The 24,492-nt window shown below is 37.4% G+C and overlaps 1 protein-coding gene across 19 annotated transcripts in view; it reads right to left on the bottom strand.

Annotated features, from left to right (window-relative positions):
• The window catches only part of CEP112 (centrosomal protein 112), a 467,190-nt gene that overhangs the window by 338,795 nt on the left and 103,903 nt on the right, over positions 1 to 24,492 (bottom strand). For all 19 annotated transcript variants that reach the window (XM_023244533.2, XM_045044857.1, XM_045044855.1 and 16 more), the window contains 5 exons: positions 20,458 to 20,612; positions 19,783 to 19,912; positions 18,651 to 18,743; positions 17,720 to 17,779; positions 8,715 to 8,794 (listed from right to left, as the gene is read on the bottom strand). In XM_023244533.2, the coding sequence (XP_023100301.2) occupies positions 8,715 to 8,794; positions 17,720 to 17,779; positions 18,651 to 18,743; positions 19,783 to 19,912; positions 20,458 to 20,612 (518 nt within the window). The remainder of the gene's footprint in view (positions 1 to 8,714; positions 8,795 to 17,719; positions 17,780 to 18,650; positions 18,744 to 19,782; positions 19,913 to 20,457; positions 20,613 to 24,492) is intronic.

Raw genomic sequence — 24,492 nt, 5'->3', positions numbered from 1 at the left:
CGCGTCGGACTCTGGGCTGATGGCTCAGAGCCTGGAGCCTGCTTCGGATTTTGTGTCTCCCTCTCTCTCTGCCCCTCCCCCGTTCATGCTCTGTCTCTCTCTGTCTCAAAAATAAATGTTAAAAAAAAAAATTTTTTTTAAAGAATATCCTAACTATATATTTATTAGAAACCTGTATTTTCTATTCTATATTCCACAGGCTTCCTAACAGCCTTTCTTAACATGTTGTAGCAGGGTATCCCTTCATTCTAGATGACAAAAATTCTCACCTATAAAAAAAAAAGTAATGTCAACCTTATCACCTATCCTTTTGTTATAAGAAATACATGAAAAGTTTTTTCCAATTAAAACCCCAAAATATTGAGGGGCACCTAGGTGGCTGAGTCAGTTCAGTGTCCAACTTTGGCTCAGGTCATGATCTTGCAGTTGGTGAGTTCAAGTCCCACACAGGGTTCCGCAGTGACACTGTATAGCCTGCTTGGGATTCTGTCTCTCCCTTTCTCTCTGCTCCTCCCCCACTTGCAGTCTCTCTGTCTCTCTTTCAAAATAACAAATACATGAAATAAACTTAAAAAAAAATATTTAGACTTAGGGTATTTCCAGAGACTGTCTGGGTTTACTGCCTGCTCCAGCCCATGCTGGCTAAGAGGGTTAGAACAAGTTGAAAGTGTCTCAGGACTCTGAGGAACTAATAGACATATGTATTTCAGAATACAGAGCATAAGTCCCATATGCTCACCAACGAGAGGTGACCATTATTAATATTTCAGAATTCTTCCTTCTAAAATCTCTAGTGTTTCTTTGTTTGGTCTTTTATTATTAAGCTGTAAAAGTAATCATACTATTCTTATTGGAAAAGACTCAAATAATATACAAATACAGAGACGAAAACATGAACATCACCCCTACTCTCATTGCAAACACTTTGGCACATACACACACACACACACACACACACACACACACATATACACATATATATATCCCTCACATATGTATATATATATGTGTATATATATATGTGTGTGTGTATATGTGTAGATATGTGTGTATATGCGTATATATATGTATATACGTGTGTGCACATATATGTGTGCGTATATATGCGTATGCATATATATGTGTATATATGTGTGTATATATGTATATATGTGTGTATATATGTGTGTATATGTGTGTATATATGTGTGTATATGTGTGTATACATATAAGTGTGTGTATATATATGTATATATATGTATGTATATATGTGTGTATATATGTGTATATATATGTGTATATATAATGTGTGCATATATATGTGTGTATATGTGTGTATACACACATATGTATATGTGTATGTGTGTGTATACACATATGTGTATATATGTGTGTGTGTATATACACACATATATACATATATACACATATATATGTATATATATACATATGTGAGGGATATATATATGTAGATATATGTGTGTGTGTATATATATGTGCCAAAGTGTGCCATATATATATACATATATATACACACATATATATACACACACACACACACACACACATATATATATATATATATATATATATATATATATATATATATATAGTTCCAGATCCCTCTCAGTGCATTTGCATGTGCATGCATGTGCCCGCGTGCACGTGCGCACACACCCACGCACACACACGTGCACACACACACACACCATGAATGCTTTCTAAATTCATCCCTGTATTAAAGCATCAGAAAGTTAAAGAACCCAGAAGCAACATATTAGTGCTCCATTTGGTTAAGTCTCCACAAAATGCCAAAGTACATCTCAATATGATGACTTCACTTGATTGAGGGTCAAAATAAGAAGTGGTCAGTTAGCATTTTACATAAAATAATTGCCAAAGATCTTGTCCCTTATTACTTACTCCTTTCAGTCCGGAAAAAAAAAATCAACTATGATAATTTCCTTCTAAAATCTGGTGCCATAAGGGATCTTTGGGGATGATGAAAACATTCTAAACTTGAGTCACAGTGATGGTGGCATAAACTGTAAATTTACTAAAAACCACTTTCAGCACTGCTTAAAATGAGGAAATTCTATGCTGTGATAATTACACATCAGTAAAACTGTTTAAAACCATACTGGTGCCAGGGAAAGATCACTTCTTCTGAAGAATTTGTTTGTGTCCTCTGATAAGGCTATGGCAAACAAAATACGAAGGGCTCATACACGTATGTAACACACAGTGTTCTAAATGCTTCTTATTAACGCTTCCAAGCGTCTCAGCAATCTTAGGAGGAAGATATTATTCTCATTTTACAGATGTAAAGACTACAGCACATGGAAGTTAAGCACCACACACAAGATCACACAGCTGGTCATCTGAGCAGGAATCTGGATCTAGGACAGTTGGGTCCAGAGCCCATCTCTTAACCTACAATAAACTCAAATGCCTCCTAAAACCACCTGAAAGAGTTCAGGTCAGGGCAAATTTAGAATTTAAATACAGAAATAATTTTATTGCTGGTACAATAATATCTTTCTTTTTCTACATGTTTATGTTATATTTTAGTTTTAATTATATGTTAATATTTGTTTATACTATAAAGGTCATTTCAGTCTGTTTTAAAAATAGACATTTTACTTGTCTTATAATAAGCTCACTCTGTATTATAAACCCATTACATACTATTATTATAAATACATGAACTATTTACTTGCTGAAATAAGCTCTACTAGAAGTTATAATTATTTACTTTTCCTATATCCATTCATTATTTAAACGATATAATCCTGAAAGCATTTCAAATCCATAAGCTGTCTACAATCGGCACTACAAAAAATCAGTAGCATTCTAAAGAGTTCTGGAGAGAAATTCCACAATAAATATGACTTTTGTATTTAAGTTCCTAAGATTGTTTTTCCTCCAAAAGGAAAAGTTGGGTAGCTTTAGAGACATCCTATCAGACTGGCCTCCAGAAGAAAATAACACTGATATTCATTCTGCATGCATGAACAGAGGAAAATATTACACAAAGGATAACCGTGATGCGCTCCAAACATTTGAGTTGATGGTAACCAGTAAAGGGAAGCCAGCGAAGCAGTAAGACCCTTAGGAGCTGCTCAGACAACTGAGCTTTAAAAAGATAAAAAGATGCCATGGGCGTAGGAGGTTAAGCAGACTGATTCTGGACTTCCTATAAATTACCAGCCTGAACTCTTGAAATGGTGCCTGAAACATTTCTTGTTTGTTTTTTCTTTCTATTTTTCTATTTCCATTATAAAAAAAAAATTCTATTTTTACAAACAGGGCCGCAATCCCAACAATAGTTTAACAGAAGGCAAAATAATTATTTTCTACTAAGCAAATAAAATAAGATCAATAATATCTAAGGTTATCGAGTAAAGCAGGAAAACCACACCCAACTTCCGGAACATCACACAGCAGTCTCTGTGAACAGTGCCCTCTGTGGGGCGGGCACTGATACGTAGTGTACCATACTAATATACTAACAAATGATGTAGTATGCAGTACAAAACCTGTGCAGCTGTATACGGTGGCCACAGCAGAGACCATGCCTGCTTTGATCAGCACTTTATATGCTTAGTACCAACAAAATTCCTAGGATACAATATATGTTAGGAGGAATTAATACATTAATTTGATTCAAATCAGATACAAGGCATTGAATGGCTACAGGAGAAGTATAAACAAAGCACGTAATGCCCTCAGGAGTTCTGCATTCTTCACATAAAAGTACATGGGGTGTCCAAAAAGTACAGAGATTTTATCTTTTTTCTTTTAAGTTTATTTATTTTGAGAGAGACAGCACGAGTGGAGGAATGGCAGAGAGAGAGGGAGAGAGAGAATCCCAAGAAGGTTCCGTGCTGACAGCCCAGAGCCCAATGCAAGGCTCAACCTCACAAAGCTGCAAGCTCATGACCTGAGCCAAAACCAAGAGTCACAGATATTTTAAAACCTATACCTCAAATTCTGTATGAAACTTCAAACGTAGAAGGCACAACTTCCTACATGGTTCAATTTTCACATCACTCACCCTGATAGTCAAAATACTAGTACATATGCTTTATATGAAAGAAACAACTTGTGATATTTAAGTAACATAAATTTCGTAAGAACAATGTCTGTTTCAAAAACAGGTGTAGCTATAGAATGGCACAAGAGAAGACCTGACCTAATAGAAAGGCGTATCACGATCTTGCATAAAAAGATTTAACATTAAAAGATGTCAATTCTTCCTCTGTTGAGCTATACATATTTGACAACATTAACAAAAAGACTAATGGGAATGATGTTTTTTTTCTTTTTGTAACTAGACAGCTAACTGTAAAGCTCAAGTGGAAACATATAAATAAGAAAGAAAAAGATTCTAAAAAAAGGACCACCATGGCAGAATAAGAGGTCCTACCAGACATTAAATGTTATTTTTAAACTGCAGTAATTAAAAGAATATGAGGCTGGTGGAAGCCTATCTAGAACTCTGGAGCGGAACAAAAAATCTAGAAACACATCCAATGATAAAGGCCCTGGGGCAGAACTCAAATGAGGGAAAGACTAGGTTATTAAATAAATGATCTTGAGTTAAGTAAGTAACCACTGGACAAACAACAAAAACAAAAGGATCCCTACCTCACAGCCAACGCTGGACACATTCCAAATGGATCACAGATTTAAAGGTTAAAATCAAACCATACAGGTACCAGACGACACATGGAAGAACGGGCATCAGTACCGAACCGGTTACACAGATTATATCAAATGCATAAATTAGATGGGGAAGCAGCTCTTTATGTCCTTACAGGAAATAATCTCTAATGAATACTGATGAGTCAGAATGACAAAAAGAAGGAAGATGAGGATATATGTAGAGTTCAAGAGGAAAGACGATGGGGAAGGAATATTTACGCTTGCATATGAAAGGCTACACAAAAACTGGCAACATGGCTGCTTCCGGAAAGGGAAAATACACAGCTAGAAGGCTTAAATGGGAGGGGGGCTTTTCCCCGTATGCTCTTTTTCTTTTTTTCTTTTTTATCTTTCAGATTTTAAACCATGGTACTCTATGATCTAGCTTCAGAAAGATTATTTAAAAATTGTAAGGGTACAATTAGCCACTGTTTCACTTTTCCTTATAGTGTTTTTGTTTACAGCAAATTCTAAGCAAGAGCAAACTTAACATCTATTTCTAAATATTTATATATTCAAATATCTTCTAAGTTTGCATTTTATATATTATAAAAATTTGCAAAAAAGTCAGATAAGCCCATGTTTCAGGATTATAAAGTAACTGTGATAAAAATTTAAGGAAGGCAACGATTAAAAAGAAAAATAAAGGAATAGCCAGTTTTCATAAGACGTCTCCTTTTAACAAAAATGCATGTTTGTTTCAGTAATGTCAACAGGCCTCTGGGCTGAGAGGTTAAGGCCCAAATCTGAGTTTGTTTCATCCCTCTGTACTTCTTCTTAAAACCCAGTAGAAGTTTAATTCACACACAGTCACACACACACACACATAACAACTACAACCAAAACAATATGTTTTAGTTAAATAAGGGCTTGCTTCTTGTAGGGTCATTTCTCACCATATCATCTAAAGACCAACATTATCATATGTTCTAGTAAAATCACGACTACATATTTTCAGTACCAATTAAAAACCAGAAAGCTTTTATATGTATATATTAGTGTGAGGGCAGAAATACTTATAATGTTTACAATTTGACAATGCAAAAGAGTTAAAATGGATCAGAATAAATCTGTTTCAAGGAAGTTTTGTATTTTACTGCAAAAGAAATGCTTGAGAGTATCAATCAAAAAGAAGACTTAGCAATGTTTCATCAAATACTTTAAAACAGACAATGTACACAGTACCTCAGAACCATGCTTTATTATTTTCATAGCACAAAAAACTCAGATATCAAATCTGTTAAAAATATATGAATATTGACAAGGAATAAACCAAATCTATACTATCTACCTCTCTTGTTTATAGATTTTTAACTTCTCTAAAAATAAAAAAAAATATTTTCCATATTAGTCCTTCAAAGAGCTACACCAAATTATCTTGCTATCTATGGTCATTTTCCATTCATTAGTCTACTATGCTTCCCATATGTTTTAATTACTTATCTTTGAAAACAAATGAACACATACAAATCATACCATTGATAGTTTCAGCTAACTTTCAGTTATTGGAGGATATTAAAATTATTTTCTAGAATAAAAATAAAATAGAAAGCAAAAACTATTTAGGAGTAATATTAAACTAGTTTTATTTCTGGAAAATAATAACAATAGGCAAATGAGCTTTAAGGAGTCAGCATCTTAAGCGAATGCTGACGGCAAATCAGGGTCCCTCTTTAATAATGAGAGGTTCTCAGTATCATCTTGAGCTGTTAACTGAAGATTGAGTTGAATACATTTATCATGGGTTCCCACACATATGAATTCCTATGTATGAACTGCTGTCTCTGCTGGTCTCTACCACACATTCAACACACACAGAAGAAATAAACCCTTAATGAGTAAATGAAAAAATTATGAAACGAATAAATACCATCACATTCAAAAGTGAGATTTTCCACTTTGTGTACATTTATTACAGAAAACATTTTGCTAATAATCAAGGCAAACTTCTAGATCATACATAGCTGTCTTCTGGGAAAAATGGAATTGTCCCTGGACCCCAACTGGGTCTAACACAGTTCCTAGATTCAAAAGCAGTAGCAGTCACTCTCCAGACTATTTTCCTTGGGGAGACAGCCAGCTTGGGCTGTTGACTCTGAAGTTCAGACCACACAACAACTTACTCTGCTCCTTTCATGCCAGAATGCTCGTGCTATCCTAGGTGTTGGACTGTTAAGGTCAGACAGACATTTAGTCAAAACGAAGACATCTCCTGCACAGGGAATGGGAGAAACAGGCCTACAGGGGAATTTCAGTAAAAATCTAAAATAAAATAGCCTTTTTAACTCCAAGTAAAATTTAGTATTTTGGTACAGACCTTTAAAGCCTTAAACAATGTGACTTGGCTCAGTGAAAGGTAATGTTATATACAGAAAACTACAGAGGTTTCAGGGGGCTTACACTATCTATCAGTGAACATTAAAAGATACTATGCTATTTTACACATAAACTCTCAATATGCCACTGGAAAGATCTTTCTGAATTCCAACTGCACTTATTGTCAACAAGTGAGTATCCAGGACTCTTAAGTACTGCCAAAGCCTAACTTGGACTACACAAAATCTTTAAGAACAACAGTATGTCTTGACTTACATCTTCTAGACCTTCTACTTGAGGATACCACAGTCTATAGACATCGTAAGTACCAAACAAATATTTGTTGACGTACTGTTATTCAAAGGGATTTTCTCTTCTTCAGGGATATAAAATGCAAGTCAACAAACCAATGAAAAAAGTATAGAGAAATTACAAAAGAAGAGAGATGAAGTAGAACAAAAGAGAAGTGAAAATGGTGATAAACTGAACAGATGAGGAAAGTTACTAATCAACATTTTAAGGAGGACAAAATGAATGCAGAATAAAGGAAGGGCATCCCATCCATAAAGAGAGCAAGAATGCCCTAGTTTTGTCCAACTTAGAGCATAAAGCACACTTGTTGAACTTAATGTTTAATGAATATTACAGTTCTCTTCTGACTTTATCTAATTCATACGTAGTGATGTGAACAAATAAGGCATAAGTCCTGGTGTAGATACAAAATTGATACCCCATGACGTCCTAGTACATAAATTATTTTAACATGTTCTATATGGCAACTCAGCTAATACATTTTATTAACAAGGAAAATGAGGGAGAGGAAATGGTCATGCAGTCTTCACAGGCAGAATCTGAAACTAAGTTTGTGTGATTCTGAGCGTTCTTTTTTGGCCTTTCTAGAAATTGTTTGAAGTTTTGAGGAAGAAGGAAAAATCGAATTAGCTGATTCTCTGAGTTAGCTAGATAAAACGTACTCAAGTAAGCTTCCCTTCTTAAATCTCTTTTTTGGGTCAGGTACCCTGTTCTTATCACTCTGTGATAAAACTGCCAAAGGTCTTGAATATCTTTCCAACCAACCCCCAGGTCCTCTGGGAAGGTACTACACACTACCTGACATATGGTGGAAACTCAATATTTATTGACTAAATCAATGTTTTCCAGCTAGAAACCGAACGATAAAAATCTACTGATAAGAAGGGCCTAATCAACCTAGTAAATGAATGGAGAAGACAAATAAAATCTGATACTTTAATGTGTATATTTAAGTGTTCTATCATGAGACAAAATCTTTTCTAAACAATGCTTGTATAGTAGTCCATTTTCAAATATAACCACTGGAACATTTCATTACCCAAATTTGTCAAAAAAAAAAAAAATCTACAGAGGAATTTCTAAATGTCCTAAGACCTCAATCTTCTTTTTTTTCGTTTTAATCTGTTTTCATTTAAGAGGAAGAAAGCATCTAAAACCACTAAGTTCTATTTTCTTACATTCCTATCACTTAAAAACAGATGAACTGATTTTTCATTTAAAAAAAATGTGCTGGCCAGTAATAAAATTCAGAAAATAGAGATTCACGATGGAAAATGGACTCAAACTAAACCACAGCAAGGCTGTTATAAAAAGATGATGTTTAAGTTCGAGTTACTTCATTTGGCCCACGGATTAGAACAAGAGCATTTTTTAATTCAATATATTACAATTTTACTCACTTCAGTGCTTCCTCAAGTTTATGGATTTTCTTTTGAGCTTCTTCTTTCTCTTTACCAAGTTCACTCTCCAGGTCATGAGTCTGCCATGACAAAAACGCTAAAATTTACCAGAAGGCACGTGCTCAAAGGAGAAACACAAACAATGAAGCAGTAATCTTAAATCTATTTTTAACGTCAAATTAGATTTAGATATTTGAAGACAGAGACTTGGTTAACCATGTTCGTTTACCGTACAACTATTTCACTTACTATACTTTCAATACCTCTTTTCTGGTCAAAGTTCGTAACTGTGTGAATCTACCTGTGTGGGGATTTCCTATAAAATAAACTGACGTGTAAGACCTTCAAAGCGGGAGCAATCACTTTTGAATTTTTTTTAACTTACATATTAGCCAGAGGAAAGGAATCTCACGAGATTCAGGAGAATGCGATACATGACGTGTCTACATTCTGCAAACATATACAGGTTATGATGAAACAGTCCTCCCTTCCACTGCTGGGGATGGTTTGAACAAGCGTCCACTGGGTGTGGGAGGCAATCCCCCCACCACGAGTATCTCTTTCCTAAACGCAGCATCCTTCGAGTTGGGAGGAAGGCAGCGTGAATCGTGAGGGCTGGAAATTTCTCTTCACAGAGAAGTCTTTGGGTCCAAATGCACATAAGCATATCCAACAAGGACATTACATGGATCTAGAGGGAAAGGAGACTTTGGGACAGCTGGACGGGAAGGGAGGAGTCAACAGGTAGCCACGGTTCCACACACAAGGGAGTCTGGCTGGGAGGTGAGAAATCACAAGTCACTTAGTGGGCTGGGAAAACTGGCTGTGTACCTGCTGGCAGCCCAGGTAAGGCTGACAGGGCCACTGGTGGGTACAGGGGCTGGGAGAGGAATGACAGGCAAAAAAACCCAACAACACACACACATACACAACACTTCAAACACTGACTGAGTGCTAGCCCAAAATGCCTGTCCTTAGCTATTTGTATCAGTTTGGATGGAGACCTCTGTAAATTCAAAAACCTTTTCCTTTGGGAGTGCCTGGGTGCCTCAGTAATTACATGTCCAGCTTCGGCTCAGGTCATGATCTCGCGGTTCACGGGTTCGAGCCCCGTGTCGGGCTCTGTGCTCACAGCTCGGAGCCTGGAGCCTGCGTTGGATTCTGTGTCTCCCTGTCTCTCTGCCCCTTCCCTGCTCATACTCTGTCTCTCTCTCTCTCTCTCAAAAATAAACAAAAATATTTTTTTAAAGAAACGTTTTCCTTTGATAATTCTCTTACATTTTTCTCCTTTGGTGCTTTAGTAAAATCAATACATAAATAAAATCCATTGTCTGTAGACTCAAAGGAGAGGAGAAAGGACATTTTCCTTGAGTTTTTTCATATTTTGATATTCCATGAGAATATCAAAGAGCTTCTACTGGCTGCTGTGAGAACAAGAGGTGAGAAAAAATGGGAAACAGGAACCCACAGGGTGGTGGCAAGGGTAGGCCCTCAGGAGAATGAGGACAGGGGACGCCTCTCCCCCATATTCTAAATAGTAAAGTTAAAATACCTTATAAATACTGACCTCACTAAAAAGAGAAACAGCATCTAACCTGCCTTGTAAATTTTTGCCACTGCATTTATTTTACTTTACATGAGGAAAAAAATTCAATTGTCCACAATTTTACCAGGTTCTAGACTGAAATTACTGTCTTTCTTCTATTGGATCCCTGGTCTGTACTGTATTATAGGCTTGGCACATAGTAGGCATGCTAAAATGGAGTAAGTACATAATAAAACAACAGAAGCAGCAACCCCACACTGATCTGGTCCCTTTAACGTACAGTATGAAAGAGATTAAAGCCCAAAATTAAACCCAGAGATGACCCAGCGTGGACATTTTGGAAACATACATATTCGTGTCGGTAAAATCCTCTCTTGAAATAAAATCTTAAGTAAAAATCCAAACATCCACTAACATAAAAACACAAAGAAAAGAAAAGCTGTTTGAGTGGAAGATGTGGAAATGACATTTGGGAAGTTAACGTCTCAGTGTTAATGTTTCTGCTGCTGTCACATGTTTCCCTAGGCTTTTTGCTTAAGTTTCCTCGGTTAATTAATTTTAAGTCTCTTACAAATATCACACAGATTGGGCTTTTGACCCAAATTACACATGTTCTTTTACTAGGGGAGATTGAGTTTATTGTCATCACTAAAATACTCTTTTTTAAATGCTTATTTATTTTTGAGAGAGAGACAGCATGAGTGGGGGAGGGGCAGGGAGAAGGGGACACAGAATCCGAAGCAGGATCCAGGCTCCAAGCTGTCAGCACAGAGCCTGACACGGGGCTCGAACTCACAAACCGCGAGATCATGGCCTGAGCCGAAGTCGGACGCTTAACCAACTGAGCCACTCAGGTGCTCCAATCACCAAAGTATTCTTATTTACACATTTTTCTTTAGGCTTTTGGGGTTTTTATGTTCCCTTTTTATATAGCTTTTGTTGTTCCAAACTCGTCTATGTTCTGATAGATTGACATAGATTTTCATTTCACCAGTGATACTACAAAGATATCACAATTATTTTTAACCAATATTTCTAATAGTCAACAAGTGAAAAATTAGCCTCTGTGTCCTATCTTTTTAAGTGACAGCTTAGCACGTTAACTTCTCCTACCCATTCTGTTTTCTTTTAAACCTGGTTGATTTGATCCAGATAACTGTTTTAACATTTTTCTTTATCTACACATCTCTTCTCTCGAGAAATTTTTCCGACATCTGCATTATTTTGTATCATGTACAGAAAAAACATTTAAAATTCAACTCTATTTTAGTTATTCGTGGCATGCACCCCTACTTCCTTTTCATTCTTATTTTCTGTTGTTTTGTTTGATGTGATGTTTTGCTTATCCTTAGGTGAATTAAAGTACATCAGCCAGTAAGAATTTATTGTCAAAAAGAGTATCTGGGTGACCTATCTCTGAGGCTCTTCACGTCCAAGAAGGTCGGCTGTTGCCCTTGCACTTGAGGGAAAGGGTGTGTATAAGATTACGGAGTCACAACATTTTGGCCTAAAAACAGCATTTGTCACTCTACTGCTTTGAGCCATTCAGATTTGCAACCAGGGAGACTAAACTCCCCTGACCTCGGCCCCCTCTCACCCAGGCCTGGATATTTACAAAACCACTCTCTGCACTGAGGTTCAATTGCTGTTGAATCGCTTTATTGCTTTTTACCTGATACAGGGTGACTCTTCTAAATCCGTATACAGAGCCCTTCAGGAAGGTTCTCTCCTACCTTTCCTTTTGTGCTAATCTATTCTGAGCCCCCCTTCAGGAATATCAATTGTATGCTCATTTCCTGTTTTCTGCTTTCATAGCTACCTCCTGTCTCCAGATGTTTCATTCTTTGCCTTTGCCTTGCAGTCTGCAGGATAATGGTTTGTCCTGATTGACACTTTACAGCATCTGCTCTACCCCACCCCAGCTCCTACGTGAATCTTGGACCTGCTATCGTGTTTTCAGGGTCTCCGCAACCCTTTCCGTGACAAGTACCTCCGTTTTCACTTCATCCTTCTCTTCCCTTATGATGTCTCCTCCTCTTTCACAGACATCGTACTTTCCAGGATTCTACTGATGAATTTTTTTGGATGTTTTCTTTTGGAGTAATACCTATCAGAAGAAACTCCATTCTCTGGGTCTTCTGTATTGGCCTCCCTTTGCTCTATGCTGTTCTTCCACAGACCCCATTTTGGCTCTTTTCTCCTACTCATTTGTAAAGGGCGTGTTACCCTTTCGGATTTGAGGCTTGGCCAAGAACGCGGGGGACACAACCTGGCTTCCGTGACACGCCGGCTAGGGCGGTCTTCTTCTCGGGACCGCCGCTGCAATCCAGGTCCCGGGAAGTCCCCAGGGCGGTGGACTGGGGATTTCTACCGAGGAGGAGTTTTCTCCACACCTCACAGCCTACTTGTGCGGGACTCTGAAGCCACCTGCTACATGGGGAACTAACAGGGAGCCGCTGGCAGGGTTACTGGTCGGTCAGTGATGTTGTACGCATTGGGACTGCACCTCCGCGACGCCCTGCACTGCACCACCAGGGGGTTCCCCTGTTCCCTGCTAAGTTTTGTTTTGTTTTGTTTTGTTTTGTTTTTCTGGGACTCAGAATGCTCTGCATGAAGGTGTCGTTGAGATTTACCCCTTTAAGTGAAAACTTCAAAAAAATTACCCATACCTTTGAGGAAAACCTATCTGAAGTGACAGGGTGATCTTGAGAGCAAGCTGTGGAGTCAGACTGCATGGGTTTCTACCCTGGTCCTCCGCAAGTTACTTGACACTCTGTGCCTCCGCTGCATCCCCCCCCCCACCCTGAAAAACAGGGGTTAACGGTAACTATATTTCAAAAGTTGTGATGAGTTAGTAAGTGACTCCATGGAAAATAAGTTAATTGTGATGAGTTAATAAACTACTTCCTGTATAGCCCTTAGAACAATTTCAGGAACATAATAATAAATTCTCAGCAAATGTTACCTTCTCACACTGAACACTCTATACATAAAACAGTTTCTTGAAAACCCAAGGTCATTATGAAGACCCAAAGTCACAGTGATGGCCCAGTACAGTAAATCCCTTAGATGGGCTGTCTGCCCTTTCAGAAAATAGCCCCTGAGTTGCTAAGAATTTGAGCTCTTGTAAGTGCTTTTTAGCCCTCTCTGTTCCACCTTAACCTTGTCGTCAGGTTTGCAGCTGTGCCTTCCTGACGCCAGTCGGTGCGCTAACGCAAGCACCTTGATCTGATTTATTGCCTCTAAACCACCGGAACCACTTCTGAAGCAGAAGTGGGACCATCTGAGGGGGAGAATGAGAGGCTTCCCTCGGAGGTAAAGGTCCATGTGTCAATGCACAGACTTTTGAGCTGAGGGGTCCTTAAAGCTAGAAGCTGTTTCTTTCTCATGTATGTCTACATCCCCAGCACAATACCTGGCCCACATAAGATCTGTTTATTTGTCCTTAATTGAATACATTTGTATTGGGTGGTTAACTGCCTTTTTGGACTCTATTTTTAGTTGTTACCTATATTCCAGGTAGATATTTATTTTACCTATTTTCTATAGTTTAGTTTTTACCTATATTCCAGGTAAATATATATTTTACCTATATTCTATACCTGTGGTGATAAAGATAATGTTTCTGGCAACCTTTCCTTTTTTATGTACTCTACGCAGTGGAGAATAACCTGATCTTGTAATCCTTTCCCTACTATATATGGCTAATACCAAAAATAAATTTTAATCACTTAAATAATGAAAATACAAACCGGAGAGTCAAAGACACAGCACCTATTCCCCAACATGGGAGTCTGATGTAAATAATTGATTGAACTAGACATAACCACAATTATCGAACATTTACTAAATGCATGTAAACATATGTAAAATATTACGTCTATTTTCCCTGGCAGCCCAAGAATTTAAGTGATCCAAAAAAAAGGAGTACTTGTATAAATAAGAAAGAGATTCTGCTCTGCAGAAGGACACAGATACACAGTGGCAGACATCCCAGCACAGGAAGGGGCCACGCACCCACACCGTCTGGCTAATTCCACCCCATCCCCAGCCTCGGCTTCCCCGCAAGAGAAACGCAGGCATCGGGCTGCATGACTTCTCACTACAATCCGTTTCACTGTGCCATTTCATTTTTCCCGGACTTCACTCGAGGCACACTGTCCTCCTAAGGAAAACCATGCCAGTAGAAGATGCAAAATACTACACAGTATATTCTGTGTAAAGCTGTGACCATTTTAAATTATTTTAACCTGATTAAAAGAATTATAAGTGAAGGTGAAACACTGGAATACGATTTTGTGATGGTTTCGAGCTCCAGCAGACGCTGTACCTCATCTGTTCCACAGTTACAGCAGAGTAATTAAAAGTAGGTATTTTAATTCTCGCACATTTCAGAATATACATGCTTAACATCTGTCTCACAAACTTCTTTAGGTAAACAGTACCATCTTTCACTCTTTGGTGACTGTTTGGAAAACAAGCAATGGGTTATTTGTAGGAGGCAGGTGTTTCCTTGCTAGTAAAATCATTTAGCCCGACCATTTCCTGATTTAACAGATTAGGACACTTCATCAAACAATGACATTTAGTTTTACTACCTATTATTTGTTTGATGTTCAAAGATCTTAAGAGCAGGCAATAGCCGCTAGAGATCAATAAAAACCATTAGATAATATGTGTGTGTGCTTAAATTAGGGACAGCATTTGATGCTGTTTCTCTGACCTCAAAGACAAGTTAGAATCGCTCATGCTGCTTTCTTATTGGCGTGAGGAAATAATGTCACTCAGATGGCATTTCCTGCTCCTGAACAGATATTCAGAAGTAAGTTTTCTACCAAAAGTTATTGAACGTGCACACCTGTAACACCGGCTGACCGACAAAAACCCTATACGACCCACTTGGCTATTGAGTCCACAGTCCAGGACTGTGTCAGATTTATGTCAGCTCTTTGTGCAGTCAAGAAGGATATTCCCTGAGGGGGGTACAAGACATCAAATCTTCAAGGACTGAGATCACAGCAGGTTTAATAAAGAAATAAGAACAGATGTCAATTTAAAAGGGGGAGACTGTGAAATTAATTGTAAAACAGAAAGTGACATGCTGAGCAACATTTTCTTCCAGCGCAAATGAAGTCAGAACACATGCAATGTGACCAATTGTGCTTATTTTTCTTTTAAGGATTGCTATTATTTTAAACACTTCTTATTTACATTGAAAACAATTAACGCACTTTAACTACTTACATTATTAAAAAGCTAGGCCAGCTGATACCGTGTGGAAAGGGAAAAAGCTGTAGGTAGGACGCCTAATAAAAAGGACTCAGCTTTGCTCCCCTGTCACTCAGGGAAACACAACAGGAGTGGGTGGGAGGTTACTGGACAGGCGCAAACTGAGCTCGAACGTTGTTTCCTGTGTGTGTCCGCCAGGCAGAGGGGCTGATCCAGAAACCTTAATGCACTTTGTGGCTAACCAGCCAAGAAAAGACAGTGGTAGGAGATGGGCCCTCCAGCTCTAACAGTCCTCAGTAGAACTTAACAGGAGTTTGGGATAGGAATACATTCTTGCAAAATTAGTCAGTGCCTGCCCTTCTCTTTGCTCCCAGCCCCTCCCTCCACCTTATAGGTACCCAGATACTATCTCAGGAAGAGAGCTGACCACAGAGCTTAAAGAAGCAGGAGGCCAAGGTGTTCCTTAATGAACAGGAAGCCAGACATCTGCCCAACGAATGAACAATGGACCAACAAGTACACCCAGAGGGTGCGTTATTCAGTGGGGGTGAGGCTTATGATACCGTACGGTCTTCTTTTAGTAAGAAAAATATTTACGAAGCTGCATGCTCAACAGTAAAAAACTAAAAAAACAAGTTCTTTATTTCAATGAAAACAATATTTCCCTCTCTTGTTCAGATACCATTTTGTACACATGAAATATATTTAAGATCTTGCATTGAGGCCGCATTAAAACAGCAGGAGAAAAAACCTTAGCAATAAGAAAATTATAATTTAAATTTTTTTTTTAATATTTATTTTTGAGAAAAAGAGAGAGCACGCGAGCAGGGGTGGGGGAGGGAGAGAGACACAAAATCTGAAGCAGGTTCCAGGCTCTGAGCTGTCAGCACAGAGCCTGATGCGGGGCTTGAACTCATGAACTGCGAGATCATGACCTGAGCTGAGGTCAGACACACAACCGACTGAGCCACCCGGGCGCCCCAGAAAATTATAACTTTAAATGGTCAACACATGTCAGTAGAAATATTTACTTTTCCAAATGACAGAAACCCTCTTCCTAGATATTAAGCTAATATCTATGCTAATTTATCCTTAACCTTCTCCCCCATTCCAATGACACCTTCGACCAATGAAAGCGTTTAATGAATATCTGCTGAGTGACTATATGGATAAGTGAGATGAGGTATACACAGTGTTTTAAGAATGTTGTGCTATAAAACCTGCTTAATTTTAAATTGTATGTATTTAATTATTGAAGGGTTAATGTTTTTCTCATTTTCTTTTATATGTATATTTTTACAAGTAGATTAATTTGGCTAATATTGCAACAACAAATAATTCCAAAAGCAGCAATAAAATCTTTGCTATTTAACTGTTCTTTACTATCCAGGTTATACAGCAAACAACAAATTCAAAACTAAAGTTTAAAAGTCACAAACCTAGGGGCACCTGGGTGGCTTGGTCGGTTAAGCTCCAACTCCTGATTTCGGCTCAGGTCATGATCTCATGAGCTCAGGTCATGATCTCACGGTTCACAAGATCATGGGATCGAGCCCTGCATCAGGCTCAGTGCTTACAGTGTGGAGCCTGCTTGAGATTCTCCCCCTCCCTCTCTCTCTGCCCCTCCCTTGTGCGCACACATGCACACTCTCAATAAATAACTAAACATTAAAAAATAAGTCACAAACCTATAGAACCTTGCATTTTATTGCCAAAGGTGTTGATAGTTTATCAATAAACCCCCAGTTATTACTGATAACACGGATGCCAGCATGTGCAGAATTATTCACTGTTCTAAATAACATGAAACAATTATTCATGAAATTTTTAACTAGTAGACAATTCTTTCATTGTTTTATATTCCTTGGCTAAATATTTAGCATTACCGCACATATGATACAACAGAACACAAACAGATCCTATCACTTGTATCATATTTTTAAACTGGTAGAAAAAAGTATAATTTCAAAGTGTTATTATGAGAAGTTGATACCACAATACTTACTCTTCACTCATTAAATATAATATACAAGGGGTGTTTTTACATCGATACAATTAATCGAACTAAAGAAGCTGTTTATAAACATGAAAAATGAAGAAGCAAAATTTGATCGCTGGCTAGCTGAAATAAACTTAAGAAATAAATGATTCTTTAAAGTCTAGAATGCATGGCTTTGTAAAAACCAGCCCTCATGCTCGCTGCCTTACAGTGCCCCACAAAACACATTACCTTTTTCTCATAGGTGTGTTTTAAATGACTTTTCTCCATTTGAAACTTATTTTCTTGATCCTGTGGATAATAAATATTTATTTTTATTATAATTAAAGTTGCTACTGGAGTCAATAAAATTAGTAATCTAAATAAATTCTGGGATGAGCACTGAGTGTTGTATGTAAATGATGCATCAGGGGATTCTATCCCCAAAACCAAGAGCACACTGTATACATTGTATGTTAGCCAACTTGACAATAAATTATATTAGAAATAAATAAATAGACAAACAAACAAACCAAACTACCTGATGACAAACCCTATTGAAGTTTTGCATATTATGACAAGAGCCCTACCTGTCCAATGATGTAAACTACAAATAGAAATATGAATAGCTTCATGTTAGGGCAGAACAGAAAACCTTAGTCATCTGAAGATGTTAACTACTCTCACAAGGACCTATTTTAGAGTGGAAGAGAATCTTTCTGGCCCTTATTATTAGGAGATTACTTAAAAGTAACCAACTGACTCAATATAGAAATAATACACTTGAAATTATATCAGATGCCAGTCTGGCATTTCTTGACCATGAGGGCAAAGGAAGGATCTAGAAGATGTGAAGAAGAAAGAGAAATTATGAAGACTGGTTGAGAGGAATTTAAAGGGAGGAGATTATTCTAAAATAATAATGTATTTAAATAAGGCTTATTTTTTGAATGAATCAAAAAAGATTATTCCAATTAAAATTATTGTTCTTTATTCTCTATATCCCACTAGCATCTTCTTTTGTTAAAATAAATAAGATGAAAAATGTTACAATGTAACAAAAGAAAAAAATGCCTACTTCCATGTCTGAGGGATTCTTTTAAATCAACTCTTACTTATACATATAATCAAGACAAGGAAAGGTGAGATTTAGCCACTGCTCTGTATAAAAATAAGGACTCACCCTTCGCTGTTGCTTTCTTTGAAGTTCTGATTCCTGGAGCTGCTGTTTTAATTGACAGATGTTCTGTTCTAGTTCTTTAATCATACCAGATGCCTAAAAGAATTTTAAGAATAATGAAAACCAGTACCATCCTAGAACTTCTGGCTGAAGAAATATATCTTTTTTCCCCTCCGATTAAAGGTTTAATCAGAATTAAAATAATCTATAAATCTGAATGAAAAATATTTTTGCAAAAAAGCTTAAAAATCTTTTAAAGTAAAAATAGAAACTAAATTCTGCACAGTATTTAAAGTTATGAAAATACAATACTGATAAAGATAACGGGCTTACAGAAGACATTCTAAATTTTAATTTTAAAATGAAATCCATTAGAATACTTAATTCATAACATAGCAAGTAACTGATTGCCTTAGAATTGTAGCTATAGAATTCTTTTTGTGGAAAACTTCAGTAACAGACACAAAAGTGTGTGGCTGCTAGTAAGGGTTCTTGCAGATGTATGTGATGACAGGAAAACTAAAGCATGGCCCAGATTTCCAAATAATAATAATAATAATAATGTACATCGTTCTCTAAAAATGTATTATTAACACAACTGAGCATTTCTTCTTGTATTTTTATATGTTCTCTCCTTTAAAAACTTTGGTATTAGAAAGGGTTAACTCATAGCAAAATTTAGTTTATTAAATATTTATATCATGCTCTGTATTAGACATTTAGCATTTGCAGCATTTTATAATTTTTTTAATGCTTATTTATTTTTCTGAGAGTGAGAGAGACAGAATGCGAGCAGGGGAGGGGCAGAGCGAGTGAGACACAGAATCCGAAGCAGGCTCCAAGCTCTGAGCTGTCAGCACAGAGCCCAAAGCGGGACTCGAACTCACAAACCCCGAGATCATGACCCGAGCCAAAGTTGGATGCTTAACCAACTGAGCCACGCGGGTACCCAAGCATTTTCCGTATTTTAAATACCAATAAAAATCCTTACAAGTTTCAGTTATTCCAAGAATAAAGCAAAAAAGAGACTAATTTCAAATGCCAAATAGTGAGCTTCCCACGTGGCTAATCTACAGCTCTAAGCTGAGTAAAGTAAGTAACTACTTTGTACGACTGTATCTACAGCATCTAATACCTTAGAAGCTGAAACAGCATGCTCCTTTTTCAGAAGGTTTATATCAGCATCATATTTGGTTTGTAATAGTTTCATGTTTTGTTCATAATCATTCACAAGGTGATCTTTCTCTTTATGTAGTGAGTTGCGCCTAAAAGCAACAAGAGAGTAAAATATACTTCCAATACATTTAGAATCAACCTCTAAAATGAAAATTTTTAGTGAACCAAACTCAAATGCATTATCTTTTTTTTAAACACATTTTTAAGTTTACTTATTTATTTTGAAAGAGAGAGAGAGCAAGCAAGCAAGCAGGGGAGAGGCAGAGAGAGAGGGAGAGAGAGAATCCCAAGCAGGCTCCGCACTGTCAGCACAGAGCCCAATGCAGGGTTCGAACTCACAAACTGTGAGATCATGACCTGAGCTGAAACCAAGAGTTGGACGCTCAACCAACTGAGCCACCCCAGTGCTCCCTTGTCTTTCAATACATCAAACAAGTATCCTACTCACATTTTTACCAACTTCTTAAATGTTATACTTCTTATATTAAATGGGACTTTTAAAATTAATAAATGGCAGTCTCTGTGCTGGAAACCTCCCGAGGTTAAATGTGTAATTAACTCTGGCAAATGATTTTTAGAGTCAATATCAGTACTTTACAGCCACACTTGATAGATATCTGACTTCAGACGATACCTTGCCTTTACTTCTTGTAATTCATTACATGCTATCTGGTAAATTCTCTCAAGTTCCAATTTTTCTTGAATTAATTTCTGTCTCTGTAAATTACTGTTCTCTGCTTCTCCAGTCAGCTGCTGGACACGGGACTCCAGTTCCTTGACCATCTGGTTCTGAAATAATAAGTCATTGTTAAGAAAGCCCCTGACTTTATAACACTTCTGTATCATTAAGTAGCCTGAAGAAAATACACGCCCTGTTACAGATAACAATACAATATTCTTACTAATAAAAATTAAACCAACCTCTAAATTAACAAAATCTTTACAAAGAAAAAAGACGCTTTCTCCCATAGGAGTAAGATCATCATGTTTATATGCTTTTACCTATTCATTTGTTCAATGAATATTTACTGAATGTGGTATGATTCCAGGATCTATGGACAAACCAGTAAATACGAGAGATGAAGTCCTTATCCTTACAAAATCCTTAGCCTTCATGTAACTCAATAACTTGTTAGGTAAGTACTTGGCAATACTCTTTATTCTTCATTTGAAGTTTTAGAAACTTATTAAAATTATAAAGGCAATGTAATAATATTTCTAAAAAGAAACTTTAAATTTTAATTTTTAAAATTTTAAAGTAAGTGATACACGTATCATCAGTGTATACAAGTATTTTATTACACAGTTGCAGTATTAGTGAAAAAATATTTCATTTGTTTCAGATTTTTATTTACTTACCATTTTGCCAAAAGCACTGCTTTTCCAGGAGTCTTCAAAATCATCACATAATTAAATCATTTCCCTACTACTTGATGCCTAAGTCATTTTGAATTTCTCACCTTTATAAAACTAGATCAAGGTATTTATGACTAGGGGCTTTATCTAAAATTAGGGTAGGCAGGCATTAGCTGAAGGGACAATTGATTTTCATTTTAACAATTAACCTTCCAGTAAGTGTGAGCAATTAGAAAAGGTTAGGATGACATTCCAATTAGTTCTTTTATACTCATCCTGAGATAAACATTCAAAATAAAGTTGAAACATTAAATAATAGTACAACCCCAACACTGTTTATTCGTTCCATCCTTTCTTCATTATAATACAAATTTAGATATATGATTTAAATTTTGGAAACAACAGGTTCTAAATTTGAGAAATGAAAACAATTACAACGAACGTAAAAACATGGTATGAAGATATGGTATGTAGAAAATACACACAATTCCTAGCTCAGAGCCTGACACATTTCAGATGCTCAGATTTCTTCTCCATGGACCCTATTCATTCTGCCTCTTTATTAATGACCCCTCTGCTTTGGGAATTCCTTTCAGAAGATCATTTTCCAATGTATACTCTAATTTCCTTGTTTCCTAAATATCGATTGACTGGAAGAAACAAAGAAAAGAATACATCCTTGGCCTTCCAGTTTTAAATGGTAGCATAAAAATGATTTTTATCCCTTCTTCTCTTGGAAATTACCAAAAAGAGACCAGATATACTAGAAACGGAAATGAAACCCTGTCTTAGTAAACCCTAAGAGAGAAAAACTTCTCTCTCTGGCTATGAAGGAGTAGGTTGCAATAATAGATCACACTTGCACTGAGAACAAGTGAAAAAACCAAAAGACACCAAGAAAAAAGCAATTTGAAGGCATTCGAGAACTTCCAAGGCAGCTGGGATTTAAGGGGGCCAGAGACAGAAGCCGTAGAGAGACCAGTCAACATTCCGTAAGTTGCGGCATTCCTGAGGATGAGGCATGGCAATTAGAGCAGGCCTAGGCAGCCAGGACTTGAAGAATCAAGATCCCTGAGAGAAAAGGTTCACAGAAGAAGGGACTCCACACAGGAAGTTTTCTCCTCGAGGAATTGCCAAATTTCTAACATTTACAGGACAGATGCCCATGAGACCAAGGGAAAAGATTCAGCAGACTAGACTTTTCAGCAGTATCACTGAGGAGTGAAAAAACTGTAGATTATTCAAGGAGGAAGGCCCCTGGTAACGTCAGAGACTTTCACTTGAAACTGTGTAGAAGGCCACACTAGGAGTTGGGGTGAATCAAGAGGTAGACCAAGGACTGCAACCCTGCCTTGAGCCATTTTGGTCACTGAATGGATCAAGAAAAGTTGTCTCCACACAAGATCCTTCTTGGAGGTTAGGGTGGTGCCTCTCTGGAAGAAGATAACATCATCCAGATCATTTATTATCATTCATACACAATGTCTAGCATTCAATCAGAAAACACAAGGCATGGCAGTGCCTGGGTAGCTCAGTAGGTTAAGTGTCCGACTTCGGCTCAGGTCATGATCTCACAGCTCGTGAGTTCTAGCCCCAGGTCAGGCTCTACGCTGACAGCTCAGAGCCTGAAGCCTGCTTCAGATTCTGTGTCTCCCTCTCTCTCTCTGCCCCTCCCCAACTCATGCTCTGTGTCTCGCTCTCTCAAAAACAAATAGACATTAAAAAACTTAAAAGAAGAAAATATAAGGCATGTCAAAAGTTAGAATCAAGAGGATAAAAACCAGAAATCAACATGCAGATGGCCCATATACTGAAATTTAAAAATCTATGATGAATTTGTTACATGACTCAAAATATATAAGGAAGTTCTGCTAAATTAAATGATGATCAAATATAAATGCAAGAATACTCCAAGAAAGGATGACCCAAGGCTGGAGATCTTAGAAAATATCATCAGAACATAGTTATCCAAAGTAAGTGGATAATCTGTTGCTTGGTTCAACAATAGCATGTGCACAGGTTGTGACAATAGCATCTCTGAACCCAATCTGGCATGAAGAATAAGCAGGAAAGTCAGGGCTCTGTGAAAAATCACATACACCCATATTCACAGGAAGCAAATTAGGACTGAGGTCAATTCAGGAAAAGAACAACAGCATAGGAAGTCTTACAGTGCCTGTAGAATAATAAATGCCAATAGATTCACCCATACATACCCCTGCACAGTAAGACAGTTATTCATTTTATTATTTTTAATTTATTATTATTTTATTTTCATCATCTATTTTTAACGCATTTTCCTAACACTCATGGTGTCTTACACAAAATAGACACAGAGTAAATAAAATCAATTTATGAGAAAGCATACAGGCGTATATGAAATAGCTTAAGACAATAATATTTACACAACATAAACTTTTTTTTTAATTTTTTTTTTTAACGTTTATTTATTTTTGGGACAGAGAGAGACAGCATGAACAGGGGAGGGGCAGAGAGAGAGGGAGACACAGAATCTGAAACGGGCTCCAGGCTCCAAGCCGTCAGCACAGAGCCCGACGTGGGGCTCGAACTCGCGGACCGTGAGATCATGACCTGAGCCAAAGTCGGATGCTTAACCAACTGAGCCACCCAGGCGCCCCGACGTAATCTTTTTTAAACTGAATACAAAGAACTAAAGGGATACAAAATAACAGAAGCCTCAAAATGGGGTAAAAAGTTATTCAGGAAAAGAGATGTTGATGTCAGATCATACTTTGCAGGCTGTGACAGGCAGCGTGGAGGGAAATTCGGGGTAGGGAACAACAGGATGAAGGAAGGAACAAATAACTATATACATAATGACAAACAGATTACCATGTATGCAGAGAATATCCTCCCACATCGTGAACTCAAATGTGGCATTCGGAAGGCAAGGCTGGAGTTCCTGAATGGGCATGGCTTATATGAAGAACTTATAATAGGCATTAGATTAGTAATTAAAGTTCTTGATCATGGGTAAATGGGACAAACCGCATTTGTGAGATACAGAACAAGAGGAGATAGGGACAGGGACTAGCAGGTTACCAGAAGGGTCCTGGAATGAGGCAACAATGGCCTGAACTCAAGCGGTAGCTGTGGAAACAGAAGGGAAGAGAGCAGATCCAAGAAATTTTTCAGAGAACTAAACGGTATGATTAAGCGAAATATCAAGTAAAGGAGGTAACGTGGCAAAAATCATAAATCTTCCAGGTTCAAAATCTAATATGCCAGGAGAAGTATAGCACATTAGGAATTAAAAGAAAGTTTGGCAAAGAATATTACTTTGGTAGGAAAT

The sequence above is a fragment of the Felis catus genome, chromosome E1 (assembly GCF_018350175.1).
Source record: "Felis catus isolate Fca126 chromosome E1, F.catus_Fca126_mat1.0, whole genome shotgun sequence".
NCBI classification, from domain to species: Eukaryota; Metazoa; Chordata; class Mammalia; order Carnivora; family Felidae; genus Felis; species Felis catus.
This window is presented reverse-complemented; position numbering and strand designations above follow the sequence as displayed.